The 25,685-nt window shown below is 50.6% G+C and overlaps 3 protein-coding genes across 9 annotated transcripts; 2 read left to right on the forward strand and 1 right to left on the reverse strand.

The window, feature by feature from the left end:
* The first annotated feature begins 1,876 nt into the window (after positions 1 to 1,876).
* Il27 (interleukin 27) lies at positions 1,877 to 7,823 on the forward strand. Its single transcript, XM_052199177.1, has 5 exons — positions 1,877 to 2,014; positions 3,737 to 3,897; positions 3,982 to 4,080; positions 5,609 to 5,767; positions 7,403 to 7,823. The coding sequence occupies exons 1-5, from the start codon at positions 1,984 to 1,986 to the stop codon at positions 7,643 to 7,645; spliced, it is 693 nt and encodes a 230-aa protein (XP_052055137.1). The 5' UTR covers positions 1,877 to 1,983; the 3' UTR covers positions 7,646 to 7,823.
* Positions 6,675 to 12,030, reverse strand: Apobr (apolipoprotein B receptor). Of its 2 annotated transcripts, XM_052199107.1 has the most exons (6): positions 11,940 to 12,030; positions 9,128 to 11,611; positions 8,772 to 9,043; positions 7,825 to 8,677; positions 7,259 to 7,427; positions 6,675 to 6,804 (listed from the first exon to the last, which is right to left on the reverse strand). In XM_052199107.1, exons 1-4 carry the CDS (start codon positions 11,994 to 11,996, stop codon positions 8,608 to 8,610), a joined length of 2,883 nt encoding a protein of 960 aa, XP_052055067.1. In that variant the 5' UTR covers positions 11,997 to 12,030; the 3' UTR covers positions 6,675 to 6,804; positions 7,259 to 7,427; positions 7,825 to 8,607. The 2 variants fall into 2 exon arrangements, with proteins under 2 accessions (XP_052055067.1, XP_052055056.1); XM_052199096.1 differs by having other exon boundaries at positions 6,675 to 7,427.
* On the forward strand, positions 11,975 to 24,694 carry Cln3 (CLN3 lysosomal/endosomal transmembrane protein, battenin). 6 transcript variants are annotated; one of them, XM_052199120.1, is made up of 18 exons: positions 11,975 to 12,055; positions 12,711 to 12,817; positions 13,669 to 13,817; positions 14,029 to 14,129; positions 14,288 to 14,366; positions 15,506 to 15,602; positions 16,358 to 16,429; positions 16,822 to 16,901; positions 17,005 to 17,090; positions 17,842 to 17,914; positions 17,999 to 18,142; positions 19,584 to 19,696; positions 21,330 to 21,376; positions 21,454 to 21,522; positions 21,650 to 21,705; positions 21,794 to 21,887; positions 24,137 to 24,277; positions 24,361 to 24,694. In XM_052199120.1, the coding sequence occupies exons 4-18, from the start codon at positions 14,084 to 14,086 to the stop codon at positions 24,478 to 24,480; spliced, it is 1,317 nt and encodes a 438-aa protein (XP_052055080.1). In that variant the 5' UTR covers positions 11,975 to 12,055; positions 12,711 to 12,817; positions 13,669 to 13,817; positions 14,029 to 14,083; the 3' UTR covers positions 24,481 to 24,694. The 6 variants fall into 6 exon arrangements, with proteins under 6 accessions (XP_052055080.1, XP_052055100.1, XP_052055091.1 ...); XM_052199140.1 differs by lacking the exon at positions 11,975 to 12,055 and adding an exon at positions 12,173 to 12,189; XM_052199131.1 differs by lacking the exon at positions 11,975 to 12,055 and adding an exon at positions 12,190 to 12,204.
* The last annotated feature ends 991 nt before the right edge of the window (positions 24,695 to 25,685 follow it).

A 25,685-nucleotide genomic window follows, 5' to 3' on the forward strand; every position in this document is an offset into this window, starting at 1 on the left:
GTATTGGGTGAGTCATCTGAGGTGAGGCAGGAGACAGATCTTTCGAAGAGTAAATTCTTCAGTATCTGAGGAAAGGAAGAAGGAACAGCCAAGTGTAAAGGCTCTGAGGACCTGATGTTCTAAAAACAACAGAAAACCAGAGTGTCAGAAGCGTGTGCATGGGAGCAGAGTGAGCGAGTTATAAGAACTTGGAAGGATCCACTCGAGATAAGACTTATTGTGAGGAGGGGATAAGCTATCCCCAGGTCCAGTGCTCACAGGTGGGGCCACTTGTGCAACACTTTGGACGGCACTGCAGTTTCTGAGCCCCCGACATGTGAGGGTGCCTCCAACTAAAGGTTGGGAGAAGGGATGAAGGCCAGAGGGACCGGGAGGGAAGGCCAGGGGCCCAGAAGACTGTAATTAAAGAGGAGGTTTGTTTGCAGAAGCACAGACAGCGGAAAGGCAGTGGACAGAACTGAGGGAGTACCAAGGATTGAGTGCTTCGTGGTGAGGAGGGGGTGGCGTGCAGAAGAGTAGAGTGACCAGTGTGCTTATCCCACACACACACACACACACACACACACACACACACACACACACCAGCAGTGGCTGGAGGAGCTGCTGCCTCTGGGACTGATGCAGCCAACATCTGCCTGGACCAGCGTGTTCTCCTCCAGCTTCCCTTTCCTTCCCTGAAGCTCTCTAATAGCTTCCAGGATTTGACATCTCCCTGGCACTGTGGCCCAAGGATCCTTAGATGGGCAGTTCCTGGGCAGGGATGAGGCGGTTCGATACCCAAAGGGGAAACCCCCTTAGTTTCTATCTCACGACAGGAACCCAGTAGGGAAACCCCACAAGTCCCAAAAGGAAAGCAGGACTTTGGGGAAGAGCAAGAAACCCCCATGCTCTCTCCGAAGATGGGAAACCAAGGGTGTGGTTGAGAGCAGGTTATGCTAGAAGGAGCGCTGTGGTCAGGCCCCAGCCCTGTGAAGATCATAGAGTTCTATGATCTTCATGGTGCTGAAACACTAGGATTACTGTGGGTCGTGGCTGAGCCTTGACCTGACCTCATGCAACCCCCAAGTTGGCCGCAGGCTGAACCTCAATTCTAGTCATTGGTTGAGTACTCACCCTAGCTTCACCTTCCCTGAATCATGGCTTCAGTCAGAGACTGCACAGCTCTGTCCCTGATGAAGCTCTAAGCCTAACCCTGACCAGCCACAGCAGAAGGTTCCTTGATAGCTCTGAGCCCAAACACAGAGAGATCACATACACTGGCCCCAGGCTAGGCGCTGAGTTTCACCTTAGACCAAATTCTGACCCTTTCATATGGACTGACCCCTAATCCTATGTGACTCTGTCCATAGACTGAGCCATTGTCTAAATGAGGCTGATCATGAGACCATGGCCCTGAGCTGGGTCTCCTTCATCCATGATACTTACTTATAGACACCTGAGTGGCGGCTCTCAAGGCATCAAACCAGTTCCTGCCAGCCCCACACAGACTCATCCAGCACCATGGAACTACAACTTCCCGCACACTCTACAGCCATCTGGTAAACCAAATGAGGGTGTGGATGAGTCACCTCCACTGAGTCCCCTCTTACGGGTAATTCCCTTACCTGGCCATCTGTCATTCACAGGACAGTGGACTGCCAATGGCCCTTGGATGCTCATGACAGTAGAGAAGCACAAGGAGATTGGGTCTTTTGGGTCCCACCGGTGGACAGTGCTATGTGAGTGGCCAGAGCCCCAGGGGCGGGGAGGTGAGGGAAGGGCTGGCCCTGGGTCTGGAGCTCAGATGGGCTGAAACCCCAGCTTCCTGCCACCCCCATGCTTCCCCCTCTGGGAAGGGAAATTACGTTTCCCCATTTTAACCAGGGAAGACTTAGCACAAAGCTGAAAGTACAAGCAGGACAGAAAGTGAAACTGGGCGCACCCCCCAGTAGTATAAGACCCCCCTACCCAGGAGATGGCTGCACACAGAGGCTGGGCCCTGACATGGGCCAGGTGACAGGAGACCTTGGCTGGCGTGAGTTGAAAGTGGGGACTGGGTAGAGGGCTGGGAGGTTTGGGAGCCTGGGAGAGGTTGGGAAAGTTTAACAGGTAGGGTTGGGGCAGAAAGCTGAGGGACGACACTTTGGCCAAGCAGACAGACATGGCTAGCTGACCACAGGAATGAGACTGGTGTAAGTGGGCAGGGGTTAGAGCAGTGGAATTATGGTTTTGCCCAGGCTAGGCAAGCGATAGCACCTGTCTGGGATATGTGAGGAGGACTGGACAGGGAATATGGCTGGGAGCAGGGCTGAGTAGACAAATGAAGGGTGCAGAGGAAAGAGGCTGAGAACCAAGGACAGCTGGAGAAATGGCACAGGGGGCTGGTACAAGTGGTGACTGGGACCAAGGGGGCAACCCCTCTGCATAAAAGGTCTCTAACTGGAACTTAGAAGGTAGCTAAAGGAACAGAGCTGTGGGAAGAGGGGCAAGTGGTAGGGCTGGATGGGCTCAAGAGCTGGAGCATGAGGGCAGAGTCTCTACAAAGGGATCTTGGAGTGTCTAGAACTTAGAGAGGCGGTAAGTGGGTATGAGCTAGCACACCTTAGTCTGGGGTGTAATATTTACCAAGGCGCAAGGGCCCATGTCCTGTCCCCATCCTAGAGCTAGGAAGAATTCCATTTAGTCTCCAGGATACTAGGGAGTCAGAATGGCTCTCAAGCCAAGAGACTGAAATGCCAGAGATCTCAATCACTGCCCACTTCTGAAAGTGCATGGGGAAAATAGATGGCCCCTGAAGCTTCCATTAACGGCCGCTGAGGGCACTTTGGGGAGGCTTATAGATTATGAATGGATCGGGAAGGGACCTGGAGAGGAGCAAGGGTGGGGAGAGACTTGGGGATGGTTTTGGTTTGGGTTTCGGGGAGAATTGTGTAACTCCCACTTGAGAGAGAAACCACTGAAGATTGCTCTCTTCCCAGAGCCCCCACCTCACAGCCTTGCTCCCCTCTTATCATGAAACGCAGGGCTTGAAGTCCCCTGAAAAGTCAGAGAGCCTGACATTCCATAGTTGGGAGCCTGGGACACCAAGATAAGAGGTGACCTGCTCAAGGCAGGATGAGGAGATTCCCCTCCGTCAGTGCCATCCCCACCGCATGTCCCTTCCAGCACCGTATATACTGCTGATTTACCCCAGAAGGGCTCAGTGCACAGTGGCGTGTCTTCCATATGAGTCCCTAGAATAGAACCGCTGGCTTTGTCAGGTCTCCCCCATAGGGCCCTAGGTCTGTTCAAAGCATCAGAGCTGCCTGGGTGTGCCTAAGGAATCCTTAGCAGAACACAGTGTCTTCACTTCTGGGGCTGGTGGGTTCTTCCTCCGAGTTCCTTGGGGAAAGAGTACTGGCCTGTGTTTGGATGGATCTGGAACCCACCCTTGCCTCCCTGACCTCTCACTAAACGTGGCTATTCACTTTACCCAGTCTCAAGGTCTAGGGCACATACTGCAGTTATGTAGGCTGGGCTCTGGAAATGGCAATTGACCAAGGGAACTAGTTGGACTGTGTGTATTAAGATGCTGCCTTTGGTGTTCTTACAACAGTATGCAGAGATGACATGGGGTAGCCTCTGTGGTCCAAATGATGGTTCTAAGGGGGCAGCTTGAAGATGCCAGCCAAAGAGACTCAGTGATCGTATAGACTGGTTTCTTCTTTCTCCAGGGTTCTCCAGCCTTTATCTTGTCCCCTTTACCCCCTCTCTCCAGGGCTCAGCCTGTTGCTGCTACCCTTGCTTCTGATACAAGCTGGTTCCTGGGGGTTCCCAAGAGACCCCCTGAGCCTTCAAGAGCTGCGCAGGGAATTCACAGTCAGTCTGTACCTTGCCAGGAAGCTGCTCTCTGAGGTTCAGGGCTATGTCCACAGCTTTGTGAGTCTCTTTAGTGCAATTGGGTCTGGAGGTGAGGACACCCCCAAGTCTCACTGTCCGTCACTAACAGAACTTACCCCTCAGGCTGAATCTCGCTTGCCAGGAGTGAACCTGGACCTCCTGCCCCTGGGACACCATCTTCCCAATGTTTCCCTGACCTTCCAGGCATGGCGTCACCTCTCTGTGAGTGAAGGGCAAGGGGATGGGGAGACTGGCAGTAAAACATGGCACACGGACAAGTGTTCGGGCAGATGTGGATCTGTAGATTTGTGTGACTAATATGTCTCTGTATATGGGTGAAGCTGGAAGCTGAGGGTAGTGGTACACATCTGTAATCCCAATGCTTGGGAGGCAGAGACTAGAATTTGAGAGAGACAGAGAAACAAAGAGGGAGAGAGAGCATGCTGGGATTTGAAAATGGGAACTGAGATGGTGAGCATTGACACTTGGGTGGGGGAAGAGGTGGGGCTGGGATCCTAATGTGGTCGAGAATGGAGGTAGCTGTGGGATGTGTGACTAGGATGGGAGTGGGGTCAAATCAGAGAGAAGACAGTTGTGGATAGGGGTGAAAATTGGGTTGGATAAGAGAAGGAAGTGCAATGGACAAATTGAATTTGAGCCCGTGGAGGGAGGTGGATTTGGTTTAAGAATAAGAGTGAAGGCTGGGCCGGGCAGTGGTGGGGCACGCCTTTAATCCCAGCACTTGGGAGGCAGAGGCAGGCAGATTTCTGAGTTCGAGGCCAGCCTGGTCTACAGAATGAGTTCCAAGACAGCTGGGGCTACACAGAGAAACCCTGTCTCAAAAAACAAAACAAACAAACAAACAAACAAACAAAAAGAGTGAGGGCTGGAGGGATGGCTCAGCAGTTAAGAGCACTGACTGCTCTGCCTGAGGTTGTGAGTTCAATTCCCAGCAACCACATGGTGGCTCACAACCATCTGTAATGGGATCTGGTGTGTCTGAAGACAGCTTCAGTATCTCTCTCTCTGTCTCTCTCTCTCTGTCTCTCTCTCTCTGTCTGTCTCTGTCTCTCTCTGTCTCTCTCCCTCTCTTTCTCCACATATATCCCAAAGAGGTGGGAAAGCTGGTAGAGATGCTGGAACAGGGTGTGACTGGCAGGTTGTGTGGGATGGCAAAGGAAGGAATGGAACAAGGCTGTGCATGGAGGGAGTGGGTTGAGGAGAAGAGTAGGGCTGAGGGGATGGGGCCGACCTCACAATGATAGGAGAAGGCAAGGATAAATCCCAGGAGGCTAGTGGTATGGCTCAGAAGAGAAATGCTTTTGCTGCTAAGGCTAACAACCTGAGTTCGGTCCCTGGAACCCACATGATAAAAGAATCAATTTCAGTAAGTTGTCCTCTGATATTCACAGGCATGTGCACAGGTACACATACACACATGCTATATAAATAGACATGATATAATACTATTTGTTGTTGTTTAGGGTTTTTTTGAGACAGGGCATCACTATTTTCCCTGGCTGACCTGAAACTCACTAAGTAGACCAGGCTGGCCTCTGACTCACAGAGGTCCACCTATATCTGCCTGCTGAGTGCTGGGATTAGATGCGTGTGCCTGAGACAATAAAAATTCTAAAACATAAACTTGTGGGTTAAATGGAAGCTAGAATCAAAAAGAGACCCACATAGAGATGGTGCTCGATTTGGTGTTCTACGGCTGTCTCTTGACCATCCCCCTTCTCTTCAACAGGACTTCGAAAGACTCTGCTTCCTTGCTACCACGCTTCGGCCCTTCCCTGCCCTCTTGGGAGGGCTGGGGACCCAGGGGACCTGGACCAGCTCTGAGAGGGAGCAACTGTGGGCCATGAGGCTGGATCTCCGGGACCTGCACAGACACCTCCAGTTCCAGGTAGAGTGCACACTATACCCTTGACCCCAGGGCTCTACAAGCAAAACGGGCTCGCTGGCTGTCTTTGGAAACACCTCTGGGCATCAGGTTGAAAAGGCCTAGTGAGACACTAGCAGAGCCTGGCTCTGCCCACAAGTTTCTGCCTTCTCTCGAGTGCTGGATTCCAGTGAAAGAAGAACCGTGGGACACCAGGACAGCCCCTGTCATCATCAGGCCCAGTCAGTATCCATCTCTTCCCAGCTCCGACTTCGCTCGGATTCTCCGAGATGGTTCAAAGGGCAATAGAAATTTTACCTTAGTAAAAAGAAAATCGAAAATGCAAAACAGGAAGTACCTGTTTCACCCCCTCTGATCCTGAAAAATCCTTAACAGCAGAGAATTTCCTGACCAGTGATCCACAGGGCAAAGCAATCCCACCCGGTTTAGAGCATCTTGCTCTACCATGACCATTTTCTAAGATAGATAGATAGATAGATAGATAGATAGATAGATAGATAGATAGATAATAGATAGATGATAGATAGATGATAGATAGATGATAGATAGATGATAGATAGATAGATAATAGATGATAGATAATAGATAGATAGATGATTGATAGATGGATAGATAGATGATAGATAATAGATGATAGATAGATAGATAGATAGATGATAGATAGATGATAGATAGATAGATAGATAGATAGATAGATAGAAGGATAAAAGGTAAGGGGCTGGAGAGAAAGCGCTGTAGTTCACAGCACTGCCTGCTCTTCCTGAGGACTTGGGACCAATTCCCAGCATCTAGATGGCAGCTCACAACCATCAGTAACTCTAATCCTGGGGCATCTGATACCTTTTCTCAGCTCCTTGGCACTTGGTAAGTGGTGCACATACATGCAAGCAAAACACCCATACACATAAAATAAATTTAAAAGTTTTTTTTTAATATAGTATGCCAAGTGTGGTGATGCATTCCTGTGGTCTCAAACACTTGGTGGGCTGAGGCAGGAGAATTGTGATTTCAAGTCCATGCTGTGACTATATAGGAAGACTCTGTAAAATAAACAAACACAAGCAACATAGAGCTAGAGAGACGGCAGCGGAAGTTAGGAGCACTCACTGTTCTTGCACAGGATAAATGCTAACACTCAGTGCTCTCTCTGGCCTCCAAGACCACCAGTCATGCAGGCAGTGCACATACATGTTTATATACACAGACACACATATATATTCAAGATAGCTCAGCAGTCAAGAGCACGGTTTGTCTTGCAAAAGATCCAAGTTTGAGTCCCAGCGCCTATATAGTGACTCATAACTGTCCCCAACTCCAGTTTCAGGGGACCTGATATCTCATCTCACCTTAAGCACTGCACACATGTGGTATACATCCATACACATAAAAATAAATAAATAAATAAATAAATAAAATAATAGAAATGTTAAAGGAAAAAAGAAACAAATGTAAGATTTAAATAAAGACATGTCTAGATTAGATAAAGACTTGGACCCTGGAAGTCTGAAGTGGAGGCTCCCCAGAGCAATCGTGGCCTGTGGTTACTGATGTCATTGGAGGTAATGGGCAACAGAAGGCATGGAGACTCTCTCGGGTTCCTGATGTGGCACTGTGCGACCCATGGGTCTTTCCTCACAGGTGCTGGCTGCAGGATTCAACTGTTCTGAGGAGGAAGAGGAAGAGGAGGAGAAGGAGGAGGGGAAGGAGCAGCTCCTAGGGGCTCTGGGTGGCCCCAACCAAGTGTCATCCCAAGTGTCCTGGCCCCAGCTGCTCTACACCTACCAGCTCCTACACTCCCTGGAGCTTGTCCTATCTCGGGCTGTGCGGGACCTGCTGCTCATGTCCTTGCCCAGGCGCCCAGGCTCAGCTTGGGAATCCTAACGCCTAGCTCCAGGGCCTGTGGAGTGACCTTCCAGCCCCCTTCCCTCAAGCACTAAGACTCTAAGGCTGGAGTCTGGCCGACTGTGCAGGACAGTCTCTAGCTAATCTGCCTCAGACCAGGCAGGGCTTCACTAGTTCCCAGCCCTGACCCAATAATTTAAAAGCCCTCCAGTCCTTACCAGATATTTATTTCTTGGATATTTATTTATTTTTAGGAAATGGTTTATTTATTGTTTCATTCTTGAGTTAGGCCACCATGCTGGGTGCCTAATAAAGCCATCCAGCCCAGTTTGTGACTCCACGTCTCTTCACAGGAAGGTCTGACACCCAAAGAACAGGACAGCTTGGGGAGGAGTGGGGGGGGGGGCTTCCAGCCGCCACAAACCCCTCTCTACTCCTGTATTCTTAGAGTTCCTGGGCACTGTTCCCCAACTCTGGCATGGAGGTTACCATAGTAACCTGCAGAGTTGTGATACTGAGCTGTCATTTTGGAAACTCAAAGCAACTGGTCTGTTGCCCGTGGCCAGTGACTCCAAGTGGTGTCCCTTGGTCCTTGCACCTCATTCCTTTGGGCTGTCTTCCACCCTGAGGTGTGCTATCTTACACAGCTCTCTGTGGGGCTCCATCATGACATGAAAGATAATTGGGAGGCGAATGACCATGGGGCGGGGAAGTCTCCCCAACCCTGTCTTCCTTGTAGTCTCTCGAGTAGCTGAAACAGATGCAAAAGGTGACCAGGAAAGGAATCCATGACAGATGCTGGGACACCAGGACCCCCACCACGCCGGGGCAGCAGGACCCCACCAGCTTAATCCTTAGATTCAAGGTCTTCATAAATATCTGGCTTAGCTGAGGCCCAGAGGGTGTAAACGAAGTGTTCCAGTGGCTGAGGGAGTCAAGAGCAACCAGGGTCCAGAGAGCCTTCGGACCCTCCCTTGGGAGGCCTCTCTCACAAGGCCCTGTCACTGTGGCTTTGGCTGGCTCAGTCGGGCTTGCAGCTCCTGCATCATGCCAGGATGAGCGAAGCCAAACCTGTGGAAGGAACAGACCCGTGGAAGCTGTGGGAGCTGGACCCCAGGGTCCCACAGCCTCCTCACCATCCCCAGCATAGTGCCCCTGTGCCTACCCACGCCCCAGCATTTTTCTTCTGGCTGGCACTGGAGTCCCTTCGGGCTTTGTGGCACTTAGCTCTGGAGTTTCCTCTAGCTGAAGAGGGGACTGCTCAGAGAGCGGCTGCTCCTCCCGGGCTTGGGGGCTGGGAGGGTCACACTGCGGCGGCGGCTCAGGAACAGAGATTCGATGGAAAGAGGGCCTTGAGCGCCTCCGTGAGGAGCTTCGTGAAAGGAGCACACGACTCCGAGGGACAGAGACATCCAGGCGGGACCCAGGGAGCAGGGCCTGCAGGGCAAGGGACACAAGGACTGTGGCGAACTGACTTCCGGATTCTGCTTGTTCCTCTTGGGGCCCTGCTGAAGCCCTCACCTCATTCCAGTTGCTGTGAACATCCCCTGGGGCACCTGCTGTGGCCTCTGCCGATTCTGAGGGCGCAGGCACAGCTACTGTGGGGATTTGGTGTGTCTGCTGCCCCTCCTGGCCTGAAGAGTCGTCCTGGCCTGGATAGGCCTCCTGGGTCTCTGTCCTCTCTGCTTCCTCCTCCTCCTGTAGCCTTCGGATCTCGCCCTCTGAGTTGTGGCCCTTCGGCTCTCGTGACTGCCCGCCCCCAGCCTCTTCTTTCAACAGCATCTGATCTCTTAGGAACCCCTCAGTCTCCACAGTGGTTATGGACCCCTCTGCGCTCTCTGCCTGGGAGCCTAGAGTCACACCCTCTGTCCCCCTTAGTTCTTCTGCCGTTACAGATAGATCCATCTCTGCCGGCTCCTCCTCTTCAGTCCCATCAATTTCTTGGATGTCATAGCCAGACAACTTCTCCTCTGCTGAGCTCTCCATGCCAACCTCCTGACCACTTTGCTTCTCTGTAGTCTCCTCCAGCTTGGTGCCTCTCCCAGCATCCCCTCTGCCCTCCGAATACCAGGCTTGCCCAAGCTCTGTTTCTGGAGCCAACCCAGCTTCCCATTTTGACCCTTCCTCTGCATCCATAGTACTGATACCCACAATAATCTCATCAGCCAAATAACTGGTCTGTGTATCTTCACTGTCATGCAGGCCCAGAGGCACCTCCTCCAACCTCCTGTTCCTGAGAGTTCCGTCTGCCTCCCAAGGCACTGCAGCCTCCTCCTCAGCCGCCTCATTTTCTGTGGGCTTGGATGTCCCCACTGACTGTTCTGTCCCTGCCTCAGTTCCTTGGCTTCCGCCCAGCTCCGGGTTAAGTGCTATGGAGGCCAGTTCCTCCACTCTTCCTGACCTGAAGCCCTCTGGCTGTTGGGCCTCCTGGCCTCCTTCAGCCTGGACCTCCACTGCCTGCTCCACAGCAGTCTGTTCCTTACCTGCTTCAGCATCTGCGTTTTCCTCCTGGCTATTTCTGCGGTCCATGCCCCTACTCCAGTTTCCCCAGGCTTCTAGCTCAGGACCTACCAAGCCCAGAGGCCTAGGATATTCCTTCAAGCTTAGCATCCCCTCTGGACTCAGCTCTGGAGCTCCACTCGTCTCTTCCTGACCCTTCTGTCCTTCCTCAAGTTGTTTAGTCAAGGTCTGGGAACCTCTCATCAGCTCAGGGTCCAGTCCTTCAGCGACCTTTACTCTCAATACCTCTGGTGTCATCTGAGCTGCTTCACTCTTCTCTCCCACAGACAACTCCTCAGTGCTGGCTTCTGGAGAGTCTTCCCAGTCAGGCTCACCTTCCTCCGTATCTAGGGCTCGTATAGCCTCTGTGGCCCAGGAGCAACTTTTCTCCCTGGAGGATTCTTCTGCCTGCACCTCCTCTTTCAGACTCACCCCATTATGTCTGATGGCTAAGTCTTGCCTCTCCTCGTCCTCAAAGCTGCCCCCTGTCTCCAGGTCTCCCACGGCCCCCTTTCCAGCTATCTGGTCTTCAGTCATCTCTACGGTTCTCTCGGTCTCCAGGGTCTGGATCGGAAGCCTAACTTCAGCCTCGCTCTTCTCGTCGACCTCATCCCCCTGGTCTCCCTTGCCAGGCTCTTCTAGGACCCAGACTCTCCCAGGAGCTTCTGGGATGTTGTCTCCTGGGTCTGACCTATATTCTGCTTCCTGAATTCCTAGGCTATCAGCCCCCTCCCTGCCTGAGACTGTCCAGGCCTCTCCACTCAACATGGCCCAGTCCTCAGATTCTTCCCCTGAGCACTGTGTCCCCTGTGCCCTTGCACTTTGGCCATCCCTAGTTGGGACCATCCTCTCCTCTTCATTGTCAGCCCCTTTGGTACTAAACCACCTGACTTCTGCAGCTATGTCTTTGGCCACCCAGTCCAGCTCTTTGCTGCTCTCTGTCACATTCTGTCCCTCAGTGCTAGCATTCCCCTCAGGTTGGCTGTGACAGGCTGGCTGTGCAAAGCTGGCCGTGACTCCTCTGGCCATTGCTGGTTCTGCTGCTATGACTTCCTCCTCCTCTTCCTTCTGTTCACAGGTTCTCAGCGGCCCCCCACTACTCACATCTTCCTCACCGTGCTCCCACCTCTCCTGGGCTGCATCGCTCCTGTCTCTGTGAGTCCCAGGCCCCGCCTCAGGCTTCAGTGGCTCCTGGCCCCTGGCCCCCTCAGCTGCCTTCCTGGACCCAGTGTCCTGCCTTTCTGCCTGGGGCCTTGTGGAGCTATCTGCTCTCCATCCCCAGGTCTGTTTACCAGCTAAACCTTCTTCTTGGCATCTTATGGTCTCTTCAGGTGCCCCTGCCCTCTCACTCTGGCCACTTTTAAGTCCCTCCAGTACCTCCTGGGCTTCCTCCCCTACAACCTTCTCTGCAGTCACCTCCCCCAGTTCCTCAGCTGCCTGAGTCTGCCTCTCTACTGTGGGGACTGTGTCTCCTATGAGGTAGGACACAAAGGCACTGAAGGAGTCCTAGAAGAGAAGAAAGAAAGAAGAGTGAAGACACTCAGGGGAGGTCTACCCACTTCCCCAAGAATACTCCATCAGCAAAGCCCGGGTAAGAAATCTGGGATCCGGACCTCTGCTAGACTGAGACAGGGCCTAGCTTGAGTACATGGGTGCGTTTGTGGAAGCGGGAGTTTGAAACCCAGGAAAGACTGGGCTAGGAGTCTGGCTAACTGTAGGAAAGGGAGCTCGGGCTTGGGCTTGAGGAGAGGCTCTAAAGGGGGAGGGGGTGGGGAGGAAAGGTGAGATTACAAGGAATGGGTGGAAGTTTCTGGTATCTCTCTGCCCCTCTCACCAGTGCTCCCCTCAAAGCCTGATGTAGCCCAGGGAGACGAAGCCGGAGAAAATCCATCCTGCAGGTCTCTGTGTGTCCAGAAAGCTCACAATGACCATCCGTCCCCACCCACGAAAGTAAGCCAGTCCTCCCCAGCACCCAAGAGACTTCCTCTTCCCCGTCTGTCCCTGACGTATCTCCACCCCAGGCCCTAGGCACCTCCCCATAGATGACTTCATGACAGGCAGAGGAATGGCTTAAGAGTGTCCAGGTGACTCAGACTCAGGTGTACATCTGGAACTAATGGGCAGAGGATCGGGTCAGGAAGGAAAAAAAATGTGGAAAATGGAGTGCTCAGAATTGGGTATGGGGGAGGGGGCGTGTGGCAAGTGCAGCCTGAGTGACTCAGGTCTTGTGTTCACACCTCAGCCATTTCCGCCTCCTCCAAGCAAGCCACAGCTTTCAGTGAGAGGAAGTTAGGGTTTGTGGTTCCTGATTTATCTGGGGAGAAGCAGTAGAAGTGAGGATATGACCAGTGGAAGTTCTGGCTTCTCATTTCAATGCTGTTAAGATTTTTCTGGGGATGAAAGGTCTGGATGCCCACACCCTCACCTGGGTTATTCTAGGACTGTGACCATTTGTCACTCACAGGAAGCTGTGAGTTCCTTAAGGACAGAGGCTGCAGAATTTCTGGAGCCCCGCGTGGGTGGTAGGATCCTTTGTCTCACTGGTTGAGTGATCTAGGAAGAATGGCACAGGAGGGAATATTTCAAACAGCAACCTTGATGACAGGTGGTTGAAAAGACCTGGTAGAAGTGGGCAGAGGCTGCTGGAGGCCATAGCAGTGGAACAGGCTTGATGAAGAATGATCAAGATGCTGTCCTACCATTGAGCGAACGGTAAGGGAGGGAAGGATTCCTTATTTGGGGCTATGTGAGGTGACGTATTCCACTTGGCCTCATTAGGACAAACAGCTGCTATCACAGACCAGTGAACTTAGCACCTCTGCTCTATTTCTTACTGCATGGAGTCTCTGAAGTCAGCTAAAGGTCTAGCCTCTGAGCACAGGGGGAACAGGGGGAAGGGGACCTTGGTTTTCTCATATGTAAAACCAGGGGTTGAACTATTTTTGAGGTATTTGTAATTCTAAGATAATATGGCAAAGGGAATTTCGTAACATCGTGAATATTGCCATAGATAATACCTTTTTTTTTTTTTTTGGTTTTTGGTTTTTGGTTTTTTTCACAGAGACCAGGTTTCTCTGTGTAGCCCTGGCTGTCCTGGAACTCACTCTGTAGACCAGGCTGGCCTCGAACTCAGAAATCTGCCTGCCTCTGCCTCCCAAGTGCTAGGATTAAAGGCGTGCGCCACCACCGCCTGGCGTGGGTGTTTATTTTTAATTGATCTACTCTCAGCTACTTCCCAGATGATTATTATAGGTCTTTACAATAGGTCTGTAAGGACTACAGATAAAAAGACTTGAGGCTGGTCGCCTTTGCCCCCAAACAGAACTTGTCCTTGGGACATTGGGTGGAGTAGTGGGGCAGACGCAGCAAAGTAGCCATATTTGTTTCAGGCAAGTAAGAGCAGCAGGAAAGCTGAAGCCTCTCGCGCCATGACTAGTACTGGCAGATTTGGTCGGCTTCTAGAGTGCCGCTTTTCATGGCTCTACTTGTGGCTCCCTTCGGTTTCAGTTCAAAATAAGTGCTTCCAGGGTTCTCTCGAATTCTCTTTCTTTCACTCCCCGAAGTTTGAGAAACCCAAAGGCGAAAAGGCGAAAGAAAGGACCCGGAAGTAGGAGGGGGCAACCTCCAAGCACGTGATGGAACGCTCACCGGTACTGTCACGTGACCCCTAACCTGCTCCTCTACTTTGCGCAGAGTTCAGCTGCTCTTAAAGGTACAGTCCTGGGGGCGGGGGCTTTGCTTTAGAGGGGCAGGGGGCGGGGTCAGACGAGTGGGACTTGGGTGAACACGAGCTAGAGATCTGGGGTTTTTTTTGATGGACAGTATGGACAGTAATATATAGCAGACAGCAGAACCTGGGAGTGACCACGGGGCATCGATCCTTCGCACCCACCTTTCCCAGACTTTAATCTGTTTTCTTGAAGCTAACTCCGAACACACGCTGACTTTGAGCCCTTTGGGGGACCCGAACTCAATGTTATGGGAAGCTCTGCGGGCTCGTGGAGGCGCCTTGAGGATTCTGAGAGTGAGTACTCTCGTCGGTTGCCATGGGAATGACCACCTCTGCCCCGCGGCTCTCCCGAGGAGTTGGGATGCTGGCCCTGCCCCCTCAACCAGATCCGGGATAGGCGGGGCCTTCGCATACCTAAGTGAGTGGTGGGTCACGCTTTCTCTACCTCCCAGGGGAGGAGACCAACTCAGAGCCCCAGGCCCCTCGGTTGGAGAGTCTGAGTGTCCTCTGGAAGAATGCGGTGGGCTTCTGGTAAGTGCTCTTAGAGTTGTGCAAAAAGTAAAGTGCAATTGGAGCAAAGATGATGAGAGCCAAGTTGTGAAACGCAGTTGAATACACAGATACCGAATCAACTGTGAACTTTACAACTTCCATTAAATTACCACCTTCACCAATTGATCATATCCTGTTTGTATCTGTAGTGTTTATTGAATGTTTTTCTCCAACCAACTCGGTTGCAGCAACTTTGGGTTTTCTTTCTTTCCTTCTTTCTCCTTCTCCTTCTCCTTCTCCTTCCTCCTCCTTCTTCATTTTGGAAAGGTCTTCTTCAAGTGCTATAAGCAGTAGAGGCTTGCTTTAAATTTCTAATCCTGGGGCTGGAAAGATGGCTCAGTGGTTAAGAGCACTGACTGCTCTTCCAAAGATACTGAGTTCAATCCCAGCAACCACATGGTAACTCACAACCATCTGTAATGAGATCTGACGCCATCTTCTGGTGTCTGAAGACAGTGACAGTGTACTTACATATAATAATAAATAAATCTTTGGGCCAGAGCAAGCAGATGTCCTGAGTTCAATTCCCAGCAACTGCATGATGGCTCGTAACCGTCTGTACAGTTACAGTGTACTCATATACATAAAATAAATAAATCTTAAAAAAAAATTTGTAATCCTGCCTTTGCAGGCCTACTGTAGCACCATGCCCAGCTCACCCACTGTTTCTGTTTGCAGTACAGGGTATTAAAAGCAGGTCTTTCCCGGGCTCATGCACTGCTGTACACGTGAGCTCTGTCCCCAGCCAATTTGTTTTTGCCAAGCGCAGAGCACAGCTCTGGGAGATGAAAATAAGAACAATATGCTCTGCTATTGTTTTGATTCCCTTGAGGTCAGCAGGTGAAAACTTGTTCCTGTTTTGCACAGGACTATGCTAGGTATTTCTAGTGTGCCATGGTGTATTGGTTGATGAGAAAGGAACAGAATCTTAGTGTAAACATAGAAGAAATAGCGCTGAGGAAGAGGTCTTGGCACTTGGCCATGAGTTGGTCTAATCTCAAGGTCTGTTAGATAGTGGAGAAGGAAGAAAAGTGTTTGCAGGGCACAGGTAAGGGAGGGATCTTTAAGATCTGTAGGGGGACAGGAAGCCAGACAGTGAAGATCTGTCCTCGCTCTAGGATCTTGGGTCTTTGCAACAATTTCTCATACGTGGTGATGCTGAGCGCTGCCCACGACATCCTTAAGCAGGAGCAGGCATCTGGGAACCAGAGTCACGTAAGTGAACCCCTCTTTAACCCCACCAGAGGTTAGTTCCCATGGGAACACTAAGGGCTCACCCAGGGCCTGAGGTCCCCTGAAAAAAGTCATGAAGTAGCTTGGGTGGGATATGGGAGCTAAAGAGTGTCTCCCACGTCCTCGCGGCAGGAGGGGTCCCAAAGAGAGCGACGGGTACTAGGTTGGTGAACTCAGATAACTGGCTGGGTAAGATCTTATTTTGTGGTGTGTTTTGTCTCTGTGCCCTGTTGACATTTGAGGTTAGGTGGCTGTTGTGAGTCTGTCCTACATGTTATAGGTGTTTAGTAGCATCCCATGCCTCTAACAACCAAAAGTGACATCCAGGAATGTCTCAGATGTTACAGATGCTCCTGGAAGGTAAAATCACCCTGGTGGCGAGCTTTCTGCATCAGGGAGCTAGAGCGTGCAGGTCCTAAGAGGCACAGCCTCTACTTTGCAGGTTCAGTAGGGAACTTGACCCAAGTTGAGATTTTCCAGAAGCCCAGATTTCTATAGGAATGCTCTTAAATATGGTACATCTGGGGAGGGGGGGCTATCTTTGACCTCTGGGCTATTAGTTTGAGATGTTTATAAACATTCTCCTTCATTATGGACATAGAAAAACTAAGGCCCCAAGAAGCTATGCCTACCGGCTATTTGTAAAGTTAGGGCAGAGCTGGGACTAGGCTTTGTTTGTGAAGTTAGTGTTTTAGCCTCCTGCCTCTTTGTAGGAAAGACTCTCTTTTCTCCCATAGGTGGAACCAGGCCCAACACCCATGCCCCGCAACAGCTCATCTCGATTTGATTGCAACTCAATTTCCACAGCTGTGAGTGTCCACGTGGGGTCCCCATGACCCATGCCTTTGCAACCTCATTCTCCCGGTGTCCAGTTGGGACTGTGCAGATTGCAATGATCAGTACTTTCTGTGAATGGTAATTATTAGCTCAGGGTGACACACACACACACACACACACACACACACACAGACACACACACACACAGCTTCGTGAATGAGACACTGTAAGCTTCCCTGTTTGGGATGAGGAGATTGGAACTCAGCGCGTGTAAGTCTGCCGCGACAGCCATCAGAGGAGCCTCGAACCGAGAGCTGTCTGACTCCAGAGCCTAACCTGCAGCAGCTCTCAGTGGCTGGCTCCACGGCTGGGCTGGAAGGTTGTCTCTGGCAGGCTCTGGGCTCACTGTGCTCTCCTGTCTCAGGCGGTGCTCCTAGCTGACATCCTCCCCACCCTCATCATTAAACTTCTGGCTCCTCTTGGTCTTCATTTGCTGCCTTACAGGTCTGGGTCGGGGTGGCAGGAGGAGGGCAGAGTGGGAGGAAGCTGGAGTGTGGAGAGTCTCGCGTGGAGGCCGCCTTCTGAGTTCCTCCTCATCTCTTCTCAGCCCCCGGGTGCTTGTCAGTGGCGCTTGTTCTGCTGGAAGCTTTGTTCTGGTTGCCTTTTCTCAGTCAGTGGGGTTAAGCCTGTGTGGTGAGTATGGAGCTGGGAGAGGTTGATGGGCCCAGAGAAGCCCCAACAGGGTGATGTATGGGTAGTGTCCCAGCTTCCCAGAGTAAAAGGATATGTCCGTAACCCCGGGAGACTGCTAGTGGTGTTGGTGTGTGTGTGTGCACACGCATGCGCATGCATGTGCATACCTCTACCACACACACACACACACACACACACACACTCTCGCACGCTCCTATGCAATTTTAACACTTGGGAGACTGAGACAGGATGACTGTGAATTTGAGGTTAGTCCGGGCCACATAGTGAGTTCTAAACTACCCTAAGCTTCACAGCAAAACCCTATGTCAACAAACAAAAACAAACAAGGAGAGAGCCAGGCCTGGCTGATCTGCATAGCAAGTTTCAGGCCAGCTTGGACTATATTTCGAGACTTTGTCTCAAAGACAAACATTCTAGAGCTTCCCTAACCAGAAGTGAGCTCTAGGAGCAATTGGAGGGTGTTAATAGGAAGAGATGGGAGAACTGAGTATTGGTGGGGATGAGCAGGGTTGAATAATTGGGAGTTATTAACTGAATGAAGATGGGGTACAGTCTTGGAGAGGACATGCGGAGGAGGGTGTGGCTCTTCAGATGAGACTCTAGCCTGTCACGTCTGCTCAGTGACAGATCTATTCTTAGCCCTGCTGAGCTGATGGGGATGAGGCTGTGAACAAACCACTGGGGATGTGGCTTTCAGTTAAAGGTCACCGTCTGCTGTTTGTCCTCCCAGGAGTGGTTTTGGCCAGCATCTCGTCGGGGCTGGGGGAGGTCACCTTCCTCTCATTGACCGCCTTCTACCCTAGGTAAGCGGCCTGGACCAGGAGGACTGGGAGAGGTGCGCCCCCTGCCGGCTTCCATCTCCCTAAATGCTCCTGTGTTCTTTTCAGTGCAGTGATCTCATGGTGGTCTTCGGGTACTGGGGGTGCAGGGCTTCTTGGATCCCTATCTTACCTGGGACTCACCCAGGCTGGCCTCTCCCCACAGCACACCCTGCTTTCTATGTTGGGAATCCCTGTTCTGCTGCTAGCCAGGTGAGTGTCCTTAGGCCCAAAGGATGATGGGAGAAAGGCCCAAAGGAAAGATGGGAGGAGGAACTTGATCCTAATCCAATCTTCAGAACTCTTTGGCCTTGTTTTGAGGGGGGTGAATTCTGGACTCTCGACGTTCCTCGATTTGAGGTCCAGAGTGGGGCTGTGTTAGCTGTGTGACTCTGGGCAGCTTCACGCCTGACTGACCCTCAGTTGTCTCTGTCTCACAGTGGTTCTGTCTCATCCACACAGGGAGGCCCCTGAGACTGGGGCTGGGACCGAGTGTACCTTAGTTTATTTGTTCTGTGTGTATTTGTGTGTTTTAGAAAACATTATTGAGCCAGGTGTAGTGGTCCATGCCTTTAATCTCAGCACTCAGGCAGAGACTAGCAGATGATGTTATAGTTTATGGCTGTTGTGGTGTCCACAGAGAAGCCTGCTCAGACACAGCTTTAAGCTAGTGGAAAGCCAGTTAGCCATCTTGTGCCTACACTGAGAGTTTGGAATCCCAGTGTAGCCTGAGCCTTTCTCAGCGTGAGTTTTTGAGTACAAAACCACAGTCATGGTTCAGTTAACGAGAACTGTTAGCCAGAAGTAGAACTACAGAAGCCAAAAAGCAAGGCTAGTAGTGCATTCAGAGTCTGTCCCTGAACGATTGACTTTGATAGATTAGGCCCTTGTTTTAGTTTTGGAAGGTGGTGCTGTCTACGTGCTGAACTTTATAGTTAGAATGGCACTTCCATTGGAGTGAGTCACCCTAAGGTCTGGGGGCCTGTTACAAGGACAAGGTGTGTAATGCCAAACACCTGGCTCTCGGGAGCTGAAGCAGAGGGATCACATGTGTGAAGCCTTCCTGGGATACGTGAGGAGACCCTGGCTCAAAAACTAAATGAGATATATTGGATATATGGCAAATGTCTCTAATCCAAACACTCAGGAGGCAGGTGGATCTCTGGGAGTTTGAGGTCAGCCTGGTCTCCATGTTGAGTTCTAGGCCAGCCAGAGCCACGTAATAAGATGCTGTCTCAGAAAAACAAAGTAAAGAAATCCCACGATTATAAAATCCCTGCGTAAACTCAGTCACAAAATGAAGCAAAAAGACACTGAGTATGAGAAAGGGACCTGTGAAGTGGGAGAGGTCACAGGGTGTGGGGACACGAGAGGGTGGGTGAGAGTTACCAGAGTGTAGTGTATATGTGTATAAAAATGTCAAGAAACACATTTAGTAAAAACTACTGTAAAGTGGTGACTATAAACAGAGCTGCTGCTGTGACCGAGTCGAGGAGGTCTCTGACTAGACTAGAAGCTCTCCCGGCGCAGGGTACCCTAGAGGCTGGGAGTCCCCCATGCAGATGCCAAGGGGCCCTGGGAGGGCAGGGCCCGCAGGACCTCTGGGGCCTTTCCCAACAATAGCTCCCTGACTCACTCTTCCATTCCGCCCCAGCTATTTCTTCTTGCTCACATCTCCTGAACCTCTGGACCCTGGAGGGGAAGATGAGGCCGAGACTGCTGCCCGGCAACCTCTCATTGGCACAGAGACCCCAGAGGCAAGGCCAGGTAGGACACAAAGGCCCTCCCAGGGTCACTTTCCCCTTGGGGTTTTGGTCTCAACGGTGGACACAGTTGAGGGAAACAGGCTGCTAAAGGTTTGGGTCAAAGCAGTCATGTATACTTACTAACCACTGACTGCATGCCAGGCATTCCGATGGCTGAGAAGGGTGGTGCTCGAGATGAAGAAATGAGAGCATTTTCACAGGGCAGAACACTGTGATGGGCCCAGAGGGATGGCGCATGCCTTTAATCCCAACACCAGGGAGGCAGCCACAAGCAGATCTCTATGGTTTTAAGGCCAGTCAGGCTACATAGTAAGATCCTGCACAAAACCAGAAAATAAGTTAAGGAAATGGGGCGGGGATGGCAAAGGGCTCTGCTCTACAGAAGGTTCTTAGTGTGGTTTGTTGTTGCTGTTTTGTTTTGTTTTGTTTTCTTCAAGTTTTTGCTTATTTGTTTTTAAACAGAGTCTCCCCGTGTATTCCTAGCTGGCCTGGAACTCTATACACTAGAATGGCTTAAACCTCACAAATCCACCTGCCTCTGCCTCTCAAGTGCTAGGAATAAACTCATATGGCACCATACACCTGGCTAAGATTTATATTGATATTTATTTATGTGTGTGAACTTATACCATGGATGGCCAGCAGAGGGCAGCAGAGGCCTTAGAATTGCTGTTTCAGGCAGGTCCTGTGAGCTGGCTGATATTGCCCGGACTCAAATTCTGAGCCTCATGGTTGAGCAGCCAGTGCTCTTTTTTATTGTGTGTTTGTTTGAGGCAGGGTTTCTCTGTGTGGCACTGGCTCTCTTGAAACTCTATAGGGCAGAACTGAAACCTTCTCCTGCCTCCGCTGGGATTCAGGATGTGTGCTGCTACACACCCTGTGATGTCCCAAGCCATCCCTCCAGCTCTGAGAAAGGCTCTATTTATTTATTTACTTTTGTAATTATTTGTTTGTTTTTCTTTTCTTTTTTTTTTTAAGAACACACTAAGGACTAATGTACTTCTATTTTTTTTTAATATTACTTATCTAATGTATATGAGTAAGTACACTGAGGCTGTCTTCAGACACACATCAGAAGAAGCCATCAGATCCCATTACAGATGGTTGTGAGCCATCATGTGGTTGCTGGGAATTGAACTCAGGATCTCAAGAGGAGCAGACAGCACACTTAACTGCTGAGCCATCTCTCCAGCCCGTTTGTTTGGTTTTTTTTTTTCTTTTTCTTTTTTTTTTTTTCCGAGACAGGGTTTCTCTGTGTAGCCCTGACTGTCCTGGAACTCACTCTGTAGACCAGGCTGGCCTTGAACTCAGAAATACACCTGCCTCTGCCTCTGCCTCCCAAGTGCTGGGATTAAAGGCGGTCACCACCACCGCCTGGCTGTTTGTTTTTCAAGACAGAGTTTCTCTGTGAGTAGCCTTAGCTGCCCTGCTCGTTTTTTAAAATCAGTTATATGTGTATTTGTGTGTATATACATATGTACATAGCATGACGCTTACCATTTGAACGACTACTAAGTGTGCGACCCAGTGATGTTTAAATCCATACACTGCTGTGCTGGCTGGTTGCTTGCTGCATGCTGGCGTCTAGCTAAGCGTTCAGTGTTCAACTTCCTCCTCTTCTCCCTGCTCTGTAGGTGCCAGCTGGGACCTCTCCCTCCAGGAAAGGTGGACGGTGTTCAAGGTTTGGATGGTGGCTGCGGGTGCCCTGTGAGGCTCCTCTGCCTCCTGCCTTTCCCTTATATCTCCCAACTCTTCCAGGGCCTCTTGCGATACATCGTCCCCCTGGTGCTGGTCTACTTTGCAGAATATTTTATCAACCAGGGACTTGTGAGTGAGGGGTGCGGGGATGGGGGAAGGGGAGAGGGGTGCGGGGATGGGGGAGGCGGGGAGGGGCTGTGGGAGGAGGAACAGAACTGAGGTTCCACAGGCTCCGTTTGTCTGATCTCTGCCGCAGTTCGAGCTCCTGTTTTTCCGGAACACATCCCTAAGTCATGCTCAGCAGTACCGATGGTGAGAGAAGTTGGTAGGTGGGCAGTGGGCTGGGGTTGATCCCAAAGGTGCCCTGAGCGCTTCTTCCTCCTCCCTGTCCCTACCTCAGGTACCAGATGCTGTACCAGGCTGGTGTGTTTGCCTCCCGCTCTTCTCTCCAATGTTGCCGAATCCGGTTCACCTGGGTGCTGGCCCTGCTCCAGGTACTGAGTCCCTGCTCTGTTCATTCACATCCACCGTGGTTCCCTGAGTTCTTTACTCAGCAGCAGATGTCAGTGTACTAAAGCATTCCTAAGGACAGCACTACACGCCAGCTGGGCTCCATAAAACGTGTGGTGGCCTCAGGAGGAACCAGTCATACTTGTGGGTAAATAAAGGCCAGTTTCTGTACTCAATAGCTGTGTGCCTCAGAGCAGCTCCTGGGACCTCTAATGAGCCTCGATTTTTCTATCAAGAAGCCAGATGTGGCCGGGTAGTGGTGGCGCACGCCTGTAATCCCAGCACTCTGGGAAGCAGAGGCAGGCGGATTTCTGAGTTCGAGACCAGCCTGGTCTACAGAGTGAATTCCAGGACAGCCAGGGATATACAGAGAAACCCTGTCTCCAAAAAAAAACAAAATCCAAAAAGAAAAAGAAACTAGATGGGGGGCGGGGGGCAGGACTGTGTATCTCAGGGGCAGACTGCTTGCCTGGCCGGTCTGAGGCTGTGGGTCCCTTCCCTGGTACTGCAAAAATTAAAATATTTAATAGCTATGGGCAACACCTATTTCTCAGTGTTATACAAATAACAATATTGAGGGGAGGAAAAGGAAGAACAAGATATTGTTTTGATTTATTTTGATTTTGTTCTTGTCTGCTTTATTTTTTTTCTTTGTTTGTTTGTTTGTCTTTGAGACAGGATCTCACTGTGTAGCCCTGGCTGGCCTGGAATCCGATCTATAGACCAGGCTGGCCTGGAGCTCACAGATCCGCTCCATGAACATTGGCACTGAAGGCCTGTTCCGCCATACCTGGCTTCTGCGCTTTGTTCTTGCAGTCGTTCTGACTGAACCTAGGGCCTGTTCACGCTAGCTCAGTGCTGTTTGTTACTGAACTTCTTAAGCCCTCAAGCTTTTTTTTTTTTTTTTTTGGATTTTGTTTTTTTCAAGACAGGGTTTCTCTGTATAGTCCTGGTTGTCCTGGAACTCACTCTGTAGACCAGGCTGGCCTCGAACTCAGAAATCCTCCTGCCTCTGCCTCCCAGAGTGCTGGAATTACAGGCATGCGCCACCACTACCCGCCCAGCTGCCCTCAAGCTTTTTATTTATTTTTTTACAGTTTAAATAATTGTAATTAGACTTTTATTTATTTATTGGTGGGAGGGAGGCACTTGCCAAGTCTTGTATATGGAGGTCAGAGGACAGCTTGTGGGATTGGTTCTCTTCCTCCACGTGTGGGTTCTAGGGATCAAACTCAGGTCATCAGGTTTGGAAGGAAGCGCCTGTCGCTGAGCCATCTCATCAGCCCAGACTTTATTTGGAGGCAGTCACCATAATACAGCTGGCTTTGAACCCATGTCTGAAGCCCACAGAAGCTGTGAACTTTTTTTGCTGTATATATACACGAACCTTTGTCTGCATGTATATATGTGAACCACCTGTGCACCTGGTGCCCATGGAGGCCAGAACGAGTGTCAGCTCCTCTGGGCCTGGAGCGGCAGATCGCTGTGAACAGCCCTGTGGGCGCTATGGAAGAACAGCAAGTGCCGTGAACTACTGAGCCATCTTTCCAGTCCAAAAGTTTGTACTCTTGACGTTTGCAGCTAGATAATTCTGGTGTGTAACTTGCTGTCCTGTGAGTTGTAGGTGTTTAGCAGTATCCCTGGCTAGATGCTGGCTGGTAAGACGGCCACGTAGGTCTCCAGATATTGTCAAATGACCCATTGATCTCAGTGCAGTAATTAGGGGAGAATAGGTGCTATTCAGGGGGTCCTTGGGTGCTGAAGATAGGACTCTGGTAGAGCGTTTGCCTGTGAAGCACAAGCTTCTGTGATAGATCTGCAGTGTGTGTGTGAGTGTGTGTGTGTGAGTGTGTGTGTGTATACACACACCACGCACAGTGGGCGTGTCTAAGTGTGATGATTCATACCATTAAAAAAGAAACAAAAAGACAAGAAGGAAAGGAGGTGTCTGGTGACCACAGTGGGAATGACCCTGGTCCAACTGAGAGATCACCAGTGATGGGACGCTGAGGAACATTCCAGGCTAAGAGTGATGGGGGTGGGGGGACAAAGGAAGGGGAGGAGCCTCCAAAGCATGTGAGGATGGGGATGGGGCCAGCGAAGGCCCGTCAAGATGTCAGGGTCCCACAGACCTCTGCCCCACCAGGATCTCCCACCACCTGGCAGCTCTGAGACCTGCTGCCTCCCTGCCATGCTATGGCCCAGCCTCAAGCCTCCCTTCCTCTGCCCACAGTGCCTCAACCTGGCCTTCCTGCTGGCTGACGTGTGCTTGAGCTTCCTGCCGAGCATCTACCTCATCTTCATCATCATTCTGTATGAAGGGCTCCTGGGCGGGGCCGCCTATGTGAATACCTTCCACAACATTGCTCTGGAGGTCGGTGCCAGTTGGACAAGGGCTGTGGGTGGCCGTAGGAGCCCTGTGGATGGAAGCCTAACCCTCATTCTTTGCTCTCCCAGACCAGTGACAAGCACCGAGAGTTCGCCATGGAAGCTGCCTGTATCTCTGACACCTTAGGGATCTCCCTGTCAGGGGCCCTGGCCTTGCCTCTGCACGACTTCCTCTGCAACCTCCCTTGACAGGAGGTGCTCAGCACACACTGACCAAGGCCCGTGAGCAGATCACACATCTGTGAGCTCTGCCACCAGCTTTCCCTGCGAGACTCCGGAGTGGGAAGAGCTACAGTCCTGCCCTACTTCAGCAGGGAGCCCCCGTTGTTCCCCACTCCCGAGCTGGCCTCGGAGAATCTTCTCTCACCCTCTGCCCTTCTAATAAATGCTTATTTTACCAGTTTCCTGTTGTGAAGTCTCTGAAACTGAATGTTTATATAAGCCCACTGTGGAATATATGTATTTATGAATGTATAAAGTATTTCAGACATGGTGTGACACACACCAGTAATTCCAGCACTCAGAAGACTGGAGAATACAAGTTCATGTCTGACCTGGGATACACAGTGAGACCCTGACGACTAGGGCCATGGTTCAGTGGTAGAGTATTTGCCTAGAATGAGCTCTCACTTTTATTCCTGGAAAACAATTCAAAAGCAGGGTATGCTAATATAAGCCTGTAATCCCTGTATTGGTGCAGTAGAGACAGGAGGATCAGGAGTTCGTGGTCCTCAGCTACATAGGAAGCCAAGATCAGCCTAGCCTACATGAGATCTTGTTTTAAAATAATTCCATTGTGTATTTCTGGCTTCTTTATCAAAAACAAATGTCCATAGGTGTGTAGATTTATATCTGGGTCTTCAATTCCATTGATCAACTTGTTGTTTTTATGCCAATACCGTGGGGGTTTATTACTGTAACTCTGTAGTAGTGTTTGCAATAAGGATGATGACACCTCTAGGAGTTCTATTACTGTACAGAGTTGTTTTAGCTATCCTGGATTTCTTGTTATTTTCATATGAAATTGAGTATTGTTCTTTCAAGGTCTATAAAGAATTGTGTTGGAGTTTTGATGGGGATTGCATTGAATCTGTAGACTGTTTTTCCTAAGATGGCCGTGTTTTTTGTTTGTTTTTAATATTTTACTATGCTAATCTCACCTATCCATGAGCACAGGAGATCTTTACATCTTCTGATGTGTTCTTCAATTTCTTTCTTCAGTGTCTTAAAGCTTTTCTCATATAAGTCTTTGACTTGCCTGGTTAGCCTGACCCTAAGATACTCAGAAGAGAAAGTGGACAGTAGCCCTGAACACGTGTCTCAGGAGACAACTTCCTGAACAGACCTCATGAAACTGAAGAGCTTTTGTAAAGCAAATGATACCGGCATCTGGC

This window comes from Apodemus sylvaticus, chromosome 1 (genome assembly GCF_947179515.1).
Source record: "Apodemus sylvaticus chromosome 1, mApoSyl1.1, whole genome shotgun sequence".
In the NCBI taxonomy this organism is placed as follows: Eukaryota; Metazoa; Chordata; class Mammalia; order Rodentia; family Muridae; genus Apodemus; species Apodemus sylvaticus.